The following is a 13,071-nucleotide window of genomic DNA, read 5'->3' as shown; positions in this document are numbered from 1 at the left end:
TTTAAGGATAAATTAAAATTGAAGACATAAATGTAAAATTAGAGTTCTCTGCAAAAATCGGGAAATATTATGAAATCGGTAGATAGCCGTGGAACGACCCTAAACATCGGGAGGTTTATTTTCCCTCCCGGCGTGAGAGATGACGGGTATGGTGTAAGGTCGCTTACATCAAAGCAAACTACAACTCACCTTTTAAGGCATTAGCATAATTTTCGAAGAATTATTTCTGAAACTTTATTATTGTATTTTAGAGTTATCCTAAAATTTTATTGCAGTATTTAAACCTCCAATGTACATGCTGTGGCGCCATTATGTAAATACGTTATGTTGCCTAATTGCGAGCGTTGAATCAAACCGTATTGTCGTTCGTTCTGTTGTCATACTGGCATCACATTGAGTTAGGTATTTACAATTTCAAGGCAAAACGTAATTCCTGGTGCGCTGATATAAAATGTCCAAATACAATAATGCATAAACAAACAATAATTCATACAAAAGAGAGGTAGTGTTACAGAGAATGCTCTATTTTTGTCATCGTTCGATCAAGATATACACAAATATAAATTAGGCAGAAACAATAAATAATTTAAAAAAAAAAAACAGAAAATTAAATAAATTACTTTTTAAACTAGTTCATATCTTTTTTTTAAATAATGTTTGAAGAAAAAAAATAAATTTGCCTAAATAAATGAAATCAGAACTTAACGGGTGATGTCACGGAGGTGTGGGTCGGCTTATACGCTGGTCATGCACATTTTAGTGTTTACACCTATGCAGTGGGAAGGGGTCGGCTTATACGCGAACAGGCTTATACGCGAGTATATACAGTATTTGTATCATAATAACTGCTAATTTAATTTAAATCATACACAAACATCTCCATCCTTAAAGCATTAAATTTAGCCTACCTCAAGAATAAGCCTACATCAAAAATAGCATTCAGATTAGTATACTAATGTATAATTACCATAGCATAAATTATCGTGCAACTAAAGATAGACTTAGTCTTCTTAAAAGAAATAAAGATATTCGAATTATGTCAAGATATAATTGTCAAATGATTGTCATATATCATCACCAGATATAAAAAAGGCAAGGTCATTAATTTCAAGGTTGCCATATCGTTCACGTATGTTTTTCCCCGAGGTATCAGTAACTCGACGATTATGTTCTTCCTATTTCTTTATTTGATGTATACGGTCGATAGTCTACCAGTTAAACAGAAGCTTCATCATCATCATCTTTATTTCCTTCCATGGAAGATTACATGATATAAGAATAAATCATCTGAATACAATCAATAAATATTTTTTTTAAAAAATTCTATATTAGAATACAAATTCTTACACAATATCAATCAACAAAGTGTTCGTCAACTCATAAGTTGCAAGTTTCAGTACCTTATTTACAGAAGATAGCTGCACACTGCATGACAAAGTATGCTGCATACAGGACGAATAGCCTGGAGTTTTCTTTGTCGATTACTCCTGATGGTAACCTTTTACCTAAAAGATATTACAGTTGCAGCTCATCTTCTGCATTAAATAACGTAATGTGCAGGCTCAGGGGAAATTTATCAGTAAGGAAATCCCAGAAAGAATTTCGAAAGTTCGACATATAAGGACAACTAACACAACAATGAAGTATCAAGTCTGTATAAACATTCCCACATCTAATACACATATCAAGCTGTGTTTGTGGAACAGCAGCCCATAGTTTAGCTATATATGTAAATACCTTAGTGTGTTGTCTGGTTTTAGCCGACTGCCACACTGAGGCAGGTCGTAAGTGTTCGTGTATCGAAGAGAATCTATCAAAATCTGCTTGATTAGACATACGAACTCTCCAGAGGCTATTTTCAAGACCAACAATTTTTGACCTTACAATTTCTTTCCAATTATGTTTATCTGGAATTTCAGAATGATGTAAATAATCAGTTAGATGCCCGAACAAGTCAAACTTTTTTGAGGTATAATATAAATTTGAAATTAACCCGCAGCTTGACATGCATCCGCTCAAAATGAAGTGAAATAACGCAACGTTAAACACACGTTTAGTATGTACATTGTTAGGCATCAAACACAATCTGTGTAAAACATCAATTTTCTTCTATCAATTTCGGACTGCGCTGATGTCCATCCTAGCATTCCCAGGGCAATGTCTGATCTTGTATGTATTGGAAAACCTTGTAAATGTTTGGCAAAATACCTCAGAGTTTTATCCAATAAAGCGAGGTCACTTTTTGAAATGTTACACCATAATTCACTTCCATAAAACATTGAAGGGAAAATTACCTTTTTAATTACATTTGCAGCAACCAAAGGATTTAAACCATTCGGTTTAATGCCAATACCAAACAGACCGTGAAAAGATTTTTTCCGTTTCTTGCATGCATCGAGTATTGCGTCATGCGACGTCAGCTTTGAGTTAATCCGGTGACCCAGGTGTGTTGCCGAATCGGTAACCGGCAAACATGACGGACCAAGATACCATTTCATATTGATATAATTCTTGTATTGGGGTCCGAAAATGATAATGTATGACTTTGTGACACTAAGCTCGAATCGCCACTTATTACTGCAGTCGTATGCTATATCTAACAGCTTTTGTAGATTGCTAGGATATATAGCCAAAAGTGAAATATCATCAGCTAGGGTTGGATTTCCCACAGCTAAGGATCCAATCTTTGCTCCAAATCCACTATTTTCTAACTGTAGCAGCAAGTCATTTATAAATATTGTGTACATCAATGTTTACAAAACACCACCTTGTCTCACTCCTTGGCCAATTGAGAACCAATCTGAAAATTGCCCATTTACAAGAACTTTACTCTGTAAATTTGTATACATGTTAAAAAATATCAAAAGGGATTTACCCGTAATTCCCAACGTGAATAATTTAAAAAGCAGTCCTTCGTGCCACACGGTATCAAATGCCTTTTTTGTATCAAGAAAAGCAGCAAAAACCCGTGAACCCATGTTTACATTATATTGTACTGATTGCAACAGCACAAAACTCGCTGTTGTGCAGCCTAAACCTTTTTGGTAACCATGTTGTTGTGAACTAGGTATACTAGAATTAGTATCTTTGAGCCAAGTTACCAAACGTTCATGAATAATTTTCTCAAAGGTTTTGTAGATAACAGGCAGTAAAGTAACAGGCCTGTAACTTTCGAGGGAGTTCTTTGATTTTCTGTTACCTTTGTACAGTGGTATTACTAACCCTTTTTTGCAATCTACAGGTATGTAAGATTGATCAATCATCCGAGTAAATAAAATTGTCATACACTCGATGAGGTAGTCGCTGCCATAGATCAAATGTTCATTGCAAATTTGAATAAGGCCCTATGCTTTTGATTTCTTTAGACCTTTAATGATTTCTCTTACTTCGTTTAAACTGATACTGGTCTGTAAGGCCTCGATATGGCTTACTTCGTCCTGTAGACCCCGATTTAATTCTCTCTCTATAAATTCATAAAAGTTTCCGTCAAAACTATGGTTTAAATTCGGCGTGTGAATGTCCTCATAGTATCTGGCAAAGCCATTTGCGATGGAATCATCATCACGGACACAAACTCCATCAGTTGATAGTTCCTGACAAAAATTTATATTGTTCCCTCTCTTAATGTTGATCATTTTCCAAAAGTGTCTTACATCGCATTCATGTGCTTTTTCAATTTCTTCATACACCTCCCCCATATATTTTTCCACAGCCAGTTTTTGAACGTTTCTAAAGTCTCTCTTCTTATCTTTATATTCTCTGTAAGAATTAAATTGACTACCCCTCGGTCTTCCCTCATTTATACAAGTATACCTAGCTTGTCTTTGAAGTTTATGTGCTTCTTTGAGTTCATTTGACCAGTATGGTTTGGCATGATAATTGAATTGAGACTTCCTTTTTCTTTATTTGATATATACGGTGGATAGTCTACCAGTTAAACAGAAGCTTAAAATTGTCGTTATCAAAAACGGAGGAAGTTAGGAATCGGGTGCAACAAGTATTAAATAGGGATTGAATACGACCCCTTTAAGCAATTCTTGGATAAGTCCAGTCATACCAGTCAACATATCAAAAAATGTAGTTTTGTGATCGAATATCGCCATTTGAAATCCGTGCCAAGAAATATGTCTAATCTTTCTCTCCCCCCCCCCAAAAAAAAAAAGAAGAAATGCTAGACACCATCATTTTTTTCGTTGGTAATATGTCTGGATACCATTAGGTACCAATTAATGAACAAAGTAAAGAGATAGCTGCATTTGTTTGTTCGGAAGGCTTGTGTGAGTTGACCATAATAGCATTTGGTTTGTGCAATGCTACGGAAACCTTGTAGATTTACTACTAGCAGGGATTCAATTGAAATTGTTCTGGTGATATTACAATCTTTTCCTCCACCTTTGATTACCACGTGCCTCATTTAAAGGAAATTCTTGAGAGAATATGAAATGCAAATCTTAACTTAAAACTGGCGAAATAAATAATTTTCAAACAAGAACTCTAGTTTCTTGGGCATGTTGTAACTAATGATGGGATTCAAGTTTCTGTTCACAATATTAGGTGATTGCTGGAGTTTCCAAAACCCATAAATCAGCGGACCTTGCGTACGTTACTAGCACTTGCCTTGTATTACAAGACTGTGAAAGAGTTTACAAATATTGCACAAGCACTGACTCCGTTGTTGTAACATGGAAGTTGGATTATGAATGCGAACTGACCTTTAACATTTAAAAAATCTAAATGGACGACGGTTCCAATACTGTTTCATACGGGTTTCTCCAGACCATTCAACCTGCATTGTGACAGTTCTGGAGTTGCCTTGGGCGTTGTTTTGACCCAAGAGGTCAAAACAAGAATGGAAAGAGCAATTTCATATCACAGCAGACAATTAAAGAAAATCGAGAACAGTTGTACCCTAGTTAAAATAGAAACATTTGCAATAGTGTGTGGGGGGGGGATAAAAAATTTAGGCAATATTTGTATTGTCACAAATTTACGGTAGTCACTGATCATTGTCAATTAAAATGGGTTACGGGAATGAAACATCCGAGTGGTAGGTTAGACCAATGGACCCAAATAGACCCTGTCCCGTCAAGAAAATGACATGACAGTTAAGTACAGAGCTGGAAAATATCACTGAAATGTAGATGGGCTTAATCAATCAGAAGATGTGTGTGTGTGTGTGGAGGGGGGGGGGGGGGCGATTTGAATGGAGAGACAAAGAAGACGAGTTACAATTAAAAAAATTACAGGACGTTAAACCAGACCTTCAGCTATAAAGAAGCAGTAAATTAGAGAACGAAGACCCGAATTTAAAACCCAATACGTGTTTCTTATATGACAATACCTTACCAGTGAATACAATAAGTCTGAAAGGTGGTTTCGTGACTCTCGATTACGAACTGATAAATGGTGTATTATATCATATGGTCACCAAGATGAAACAAAAGGTGGACCCATGTACGAAAACAATTTGTGATATCAAGCTCATTAATTAACGAAGTAATACTCCGGTGCCATGATGATGAAACTGCTGGACATTTTCCATTAATCAATATACCCCAACGTGTAATAAATTCGACTGCGTGGTAGTGTAATAAATTCGACTGCCTTGGTAGGTATGTTTAAGGACATAGCCTTGTGGGTAAACTCCTGTGTAGACTGTGCAAGTAAATAAAAAATCGCCAAAGGCAGGAAGCCAATATCATTAGTCCTAATACCCATAAATGGGCGTTTCTACTGTGTCGCCGTAGATGATTTAGAACTGAGTTACATGGGCAACATATATATTGCTGTTTTTACAGACTATCTGACGATGTATACAGAGCTATTGGGGAATGCTGATGCAAACACAACCACTTTTCGTTAAAATATTTTATGTCGCCATGAAGCCACCTTGTGCCTTCTAACAGATCTTAGGAAACAAATTTACTGGTCGACTATTTAATGACATGTGTGCATTAGTAAATTCGAAAAAGTGTTTATAGAAGCTTATCATCCTGAAAGACATGGTCTCATTGAACGATTTAATGCAACACTGACCAATACGATAGGTAAGATGGACGATTACGCAACAGATGTCCAGAGAAAATTCGAAGAAACATTCACTCGAGTCAAACATACCTAATCTAATTAGATGAAACGAACCACACAAAACCTGAATTGAAAGTTGGCGACATATATTGGATATATTCAAAGCCAGTAAGCAGGGCCGCTCTACAAAATTATTATCCCTGTGCAGTGTATTGACTGGTTGTTTACTATAAATTACGACTTAAGTGATTCAACAATTAACATGTCTTAGCGCTTGGCAAAAATAAAAGTCATGACTCGGTAATTGCAACTCATATGACTATTTCACTTGACTGTATCGTTGTTCAAAACTGCCATCACGATCACCATCAGTTACTAATATTTCTGAATACGTTGTTTAATGAACTGAGTGCCCAAGTGAAATTAACACTCAAAAAATGACAATTATAATCATTTGTGATTAACGTGTTCTAATTCGTCTTTTTGTACGTGATTTAAATGATTACAGTAAGAACTATATGTTTGCAGACTACCTTTCAGAAGGTACATGATATTATACTTATTAAACGTGCCATGAGAATACGGACATTATAATGTTTACTTTTCAAATCTTAAACGGCACTTTTTTGAGAAGTCGAGTGCACTCAGATCCTGAAATCTTTTAACATTGTCATGTCAGTAAAGAGATTATTATTAGCAGCATACATTTAAGTGTGTGGGTAGAAACGGGTAGACCGGGGAAAGAAACAGAGCAAAAAATGGACGGACGGAGAGTCGGGTGGGATTTGAGTGGATTTACGGCGTTTTACGCTTTGGTTTCATTGGAAGTGAGTGAGTAGGAAATATTAACAATTAGTTAGGAATAGTTTGTACATCTAATTATATTTTATTCATTATCCTTCTTGTTGTCTGTAGAGTGCCTCAGAAAATAAATGTTCTTGTGAATTGTCACATTCATATATGCATCGTCTATCAGAATGACTTGTACCTCATGCAGGTGAACTCAGTCCCAAGCATTAATATTCCGATCCTTACCTAGGGGGAGCTGTTCAGTTATACACTCCCAGGTCCCAGGTTTAGGTGATACTGTCCCGTAATGTCTGCTTGTTCCGCTGTGTCCACACTTAACATATATATTCCGTTATCTACACAAGTTTTGTCCCAATAAGCAAACATAACGGGTCATGACGGTTATTCTTCACCTACTGAGTTGTGCCAATTAAATTATCTACACAGTATTTATCGATGGTGACTTAAAAATAATTTCGTATCTAAGAACGTTTTTGAAGGGAATACTTATAAATAATAAATAAAGAACATAAAATAATAATAAATTCTGATGCTACCCACCTTGGTAAATTCATTTTCAATCCTCAACGGAAAATCAGTCGGTTTGCATACCACGGTGACATTCGCCTCAGAACAGTGTTGTGGGACCTCAAAGTCAAACTTAAACTCAACCACTTTCTGATTCGTTTGACCGTCGTAGATCTGAGAAAATATGGCACCACTTTGATTAAGGACATTTCGGAAGCCTCCACTCCGTGCTGTGAACTGAACGGTAAACCTGCACAAATGTAAGAATGCATATTAAGATCACCTCACTATATCCATGTTGGTGACATCTATTTTAAGTCATTAAAGTTAATATCCTGTTTAACTTGCCTATCATCGATTGTATTTTTATTGTGCAATATGTTGCACATGGCCATAAACTGGTTTACATAATAGATGGCATGTGCTGTGAAATTCGAATTATACACCTATAACAAAATATTCGATGACTATTTATTTCGGTGTTAACCATAAATAAAAGTTTCTGCTTTTCTCATCAGTTTAAAACTTTTAAGATTAATTACAAATTTTAAATCCTGAAAAAAGTAGACCAAGATAATATTAATAACGAAACTGCCAATTACTTATCAATTACAAATGTACATAGCTCTGCACAGATCCAGAGTTTAACGTATTTACATTTTCTTCAAATTTGCTTATTTTTTTCAATTAAATTTCTTACAAGATTAATATGTCGGGTATACATTGCGTATATTCCACATATCTAGTATTAATTTTCAAATCAAGAAAGCAATTAAAACTTGCATATTATTTAAGCAAGGAATTTTGAATACATAATTCCGATAAGTTGTTTTGTTATGTTTGGGTTCAGTGTCTTATTTTTACGGGGTGGCCAGTGTAACTAGATAAGGGTAGACCAGATAAAACCTCGGTAAGAACTATCGACCCACGGGCAGTTACTGACTTGCTTTCCCATATACCCACATTTGTCGAGCCCGAGACTCGAGTCAACGCGGATATAGGTGAGATGATAGTGATCGGAAAAGGTGAGCGCTTTATACGAATCAGCCATCAGGGGCCCCCATAAGAGTTTCTCAATACATTTTTAATTACTTACAATACTATTGCAGTTTGAATGATTTTGTTATTAAATTTACTCGGCTGCTATTGTTCCAAGTTCAATGGCTTAAATGGACAAGAGACAAATTTATTAACATAGTACAGTAGCGTACTAAGGGTAAATGGCGCCCCGGGTGAATATGATTTCCCTGCCAACGATTTTCCTGCCATTTAATTATATCAGCTTTTAGCGCCCCAAGACATCTGGCGCCCCTGCCCCCCCCCCCCCCGCCCCCACGTTAGTACATTACTGACATTAGGAAATCTACAGAAATTATAGTCCAGCGTATAGCACAACTTTAAATTTGTCAACATTGTATGTAAATTGACAACATTGTCAGTAAATTGACAATTTATTAATGTGTGCGAGTAAGAAGAGCACATAAAGACGTTACCAGTCACCATCTTCCAAGTTTATATAGAATTGGTTTTCTGTTGCTATGCATTTGACGATATCCTTGTTTGGAGCTGTATCCGAGAGACCAGGGCACACGTATTGTTTTGTAAAGGCCACATCACGTATTGTACCACCTGTGGGAGACACAATTAATAGTATCTCATCAAAATCTGGGAACAACGCGAACATGATTCTGGACATAATAGCATCAGTATAACATAGATAAACCTTAAAAAGCAGTGGTGTAAATCATTTCTTTCAGAATACTAAATAGATTTATCTAAGGCGTACACTACTTCAGTATACACATGATACGTTACAGACACAACCTCATTTGGCTGTTAAACGTTTGCTTCGACTTTACGGCAGTGCACTTGTACCAAAAGAAACATCACACTCCAAACGTACAGAAGTATTTAAAAGTAGTGCGCAAACTTGACATTTAAAACGTGCACTTCAGGGTACGTGGAAATTCATTATAGTGAAAAAGAAAGTAGTAAATAAGATAATGCATATTTATATCTAATTAATTAACTCGTTGATTGAATGGAATAGTAGTTTTGGCAGTATTTGTAAATATTATGGTAAACCAATATTTAAGAAAAATAATATTACCCTTATATATAGCAATTCGTTGTACATATATTATAGAGTGTGTGTGTGTGTGTGTTATGGATCTTTAACGTAGCTTCAGTCATATCGCTACGACGTCTGCAGTATGGTAATTTACAGTGATGTCTACCAATGGGGCCTCATGCCGCAGAATGTGGCATCATGTCCCACCAGCCACACCATCGGGACACCAGGCCGACCAGTCCTAGCACTAACCTTTTAATGCTGAGCGTCTAGCGAGGCAGCTGTTAGTACCTTTTTACGTCTTTGGTATGACTCGACTAGGGTTCGAATAAACGACCTACCGCATATAAGGCGGACGCTCTAACCACTAGGCCACCGGAGCGGTCTATATTACAGAAATGATGATGATGAAGATAATAAGGATGATAGTACAGAGGTACTTTAAGCCTCCTACTTTTCAATATCTTACCACAGCGAAATTTCAGAAAGATGTGTACTTAAATTAGTAATAGTTATTTTCGTAGTTACAGTAATTGTTTTTCTGTGTCGTTTGTTATTATTATTATTATCATTATTATTGTCTCTCTCTGTCGTGTATTATTGTCCTTTATGCACCTTTTATAATTTTTTTCTCTTTACACCAATCCAGGTAAATCGCAGCCACTGTGAATTTTATCTTACTGTCCATGTACTTAAAACCTGGGACCATAGAGATGTCATGCGATTTTATACCTCTGTATATGATTTACCTTTAAGCAAGGCATCTCAAAGTGATTTGACCCCAGTGCAAGTGATTTACTTTTAAGCAAGGCATTTCAAAGTGATTTGACTCGTATGCAAGGGATTTACCTTTAAGTAATCTCAAAGTAATTTGAATCTTATATAAATGATTTATCTACATGTAAGGCATCAAAAGTGATCTGACCCCTTTGCAGGTGATTTACCCTTAAGCGAGGTATCTCAAAGTAATCTGAACCCTATGAAAATAATTTAGCCTTAACCAAGGCACATCAAAGTAATCTGAACCCTTGGCAGGTAATTTAACTTTAAGCAAGGCATCTCAGAGTGATTCGACCCTTATGCAAACGATTTGCTTTTAAGCAAGATATCTTCAAATTCTTTGAATCCAAATGTAAGTGATTTACTTGTAAGCAAGGCTTTTCCAAGTGATTTGAACTCTGTTAGCAATTTACCTTCAAGCAAGGCATCTCAAATTCGTTTGACACATTTGCATGTGATTTACCTTTAAGCGAGGCATCTCAAAGTAATCTGAACCATTTGCAGGTGATTTACCTTTAAACAGGGCATCTCAAAGTAATCTGAACCATTTGCAGGTGATTTACCTTTAAGCAAGGTATCTCAAAGTGATTTGACCCTTTTGCAGATGATTTACCTTTAAACAGGGCATCTCAAAGTGATTTGACCCCTTTGCAGGTGATTTACCTTTAAGCAGGGCATCTCAAAGTGATTTGACCCCTTTGCAGGTGATTTACCTTTAAGCAGGGCATCTCAAAAGTGATTTGACCCCTTTGCAGGTGATTTACCTTTTAAGCAAGGCATCTCAAAGTGATTTGACACCTTTGCAGATGATTTACGTTTAAGAAGGACATCTCAAAGTAATTTGTACCCTTTGCAGGTGATTTACCTTTAAGCAAGGCATCTAAAAAAAGTGATTTGACCCCCTTGCAGGTGATTTACCTTTAAGCAGAGCATCTCAAAGTGACTTGAGTGATTTATCTTAAGATAAATCAAATCATATAACAGTGATGTGAAACATCTATTGATTTTCTGGTCCAACTTTACTATTGTCAAGGGAAGCATACCCAGTCACACAAATAAAATATGAATTCATAAGCAGAACATATTCACACAATGATAAGCACTAAAATGGTGGTATCTTAGCTATAAGAAAGTGTCGCTATTGATACCATGTGCACATATTTAAAAAAAAACTATACTATTTTATTCAAGAACATGGACTGGAACTCAGATAATAATAATAATAATAATAATAATTGGAAATATCACAAAAACAACAATGAGCGTTATGGTCTTTGTTATTGTCATCATCATCATCATAATCATCATCTTCATCACTTCATATGAAAAACAATTGCGAAACCCACCGAAATAAATCCATGGGTGTACATTTGATGGAGATTTTTAAAAAAAAAATAACTTTCAAAATGTAAAGGAATAAAATAAAAATTAACATAAAATACAACTTTAAAAATCGTATCATGTTAACCATTTATAGTGATGTTCGTACTGAATTTTGTTTTGTTCCGTCCTTTCGTCAACTAGTAGGATCATGATTCGTGCATTTGGCGAATAACAGCAATCCATAAAGTAATGGTATATTTCAACACATTTCTTGTAATAACTCGCCATTGTATAACAAAGATCCATCTGATGTAGCATTTGTACCATTTACATTGTATTGTTTGTCATAGCGCAGAGACATAGTCACCGTAGTGCACTTCGTATAAGTTTTCATTGATACGAAACTGTATATAGTAAACTGTCAGGAAGAAAACAATGCTAGCGAGGAATGCATTCTCAAATTTTTTATTGAGGTGATTGACAATCTCTATTTCCTACAACTTTCGCAAGACTATGCATTTTCTATTATTTTTTTAGTTTGGCATCTTATCTTCTACGTCAGAATATTCCCACCTGATGTTATACAGCTGAGGAAATAGACTTAGTCCTATTTGTTTTATCTTTGATAATTTGAGAAGTTCAAATGGTGCATACTATAAGTTTCGAGGGGCTAAACATATGCAAAGTAGAGTTTTCAACGTTTAACATGCTAGGGTTTGCACAGAAAGCCAAATGGATTTACTTAGTAAAGAACAATTATGAAAGAACAATTATGATTGGATGATTTTTACCTGATCTTGGAATCTTAGAGATATTGACAAAGATTTGACCTCCAACGATGCCGAATCCAGAGTCATGGATATAGTTAGGTCTATATGAGAGTGGTGGAGGTTCGTACAGGGATTGGAATTCAAACATAATATAGTTGAAATCTTTTTGATTAATCCAGAACGTGTCGTTATGGTCCGTGGTACCGTCCATGGCGAAGGAAAATTTGGCTGAGTTGTCCGTACGTCTGATATGAGACAAGGTAACTGTGCTGAGACCAATATCCGGCATTCCCTTCTCTTTGTTCACTGTAATAATTAATTAACTGATTAATTGTTGTTATTATTATTATTATTAGTGATGCAGTTAGTGGGGGGTGCTGCTATAGTAATAGTCGTCAACTATTTATCAAAGTCGCATTTCTTGTTTTAATTGGGATTAATGGTTGTGCTATGAGCGTTGGATCATTGCTTTCTTGAGGTTGGTGTCTTTGTTCTCTGACAAGTGAACCAGAGCAACACTGGTGATTGGCGCTCCATTCCCCTTTCGAAAATGTTCCTGGCAAATATCCTGCCATTTTCAAATTCGTGAAAAAATAATTTGTTGTTCCTGGTCAAAGACATACGCCGGAAAGTCCGATCTGTTTTTCATGTCAAGCACCGAAATAACCCATCATATCATGTGCGTGTACCACTTTCAACATAAGGTGACCTAAGAAAACAGCTGTCTGACAAAATGTCTGGCTGTATGAGACAGGCAGTATTCAATACCGTAATCCGCCTGTC

General features: G+C 35.9%; 1 protein-coding gene across 1 annotated transcript in view; it reads right to left on the bottom strand.

Moving 5' to 3' along the window:
* LOC149776568 (uncharacterized) overlaps positions 1–13,071 on the bottom strand; it is a 58,650-nt gene that overhangs the window by 29,795 nt on the left and 15,784 nt on the right. The window contains exons 6-8 of the mRNA XM_089941036.1: positions 12,310–12,594; positions 8,838–8,973; positions 7,378–7,594 (exon numbers count right to left, since the gene is read on the bottom strand). Of these exons, the coding sequence (XP_089797162.1) occupies positions 7,378–7,594; positions 8,838–8,973; positions 12,310–12,594 (638 nt within the window). The remainder of the gene's footprint in view (positions 1–7,377; positions 7,595–8,837; positions 8,974–12,309; positions 12,595–13,071) is intronic.

This window comes from Sinohyriopsis cumingii, chromosome 18, assembly GCF_028554795.1.
Source record: "Sinohyriopsis cumingii isolate HCF-2022 chromosome 18, ASM2855479v2, whole genome shotgun sequence".
Lineage (NCBI taxonomy): Eukaryota > Metazoa > Mollusca > Bivalvia > Unionida > Unionidae > Sinohyriopsis > Sinohyriopsis cumingii.
The sequence above is the reverse complement of the archived record's forward strand: the minus strand, read 5'-3'. Positions and strand labels throughout refer to the sequence as shown.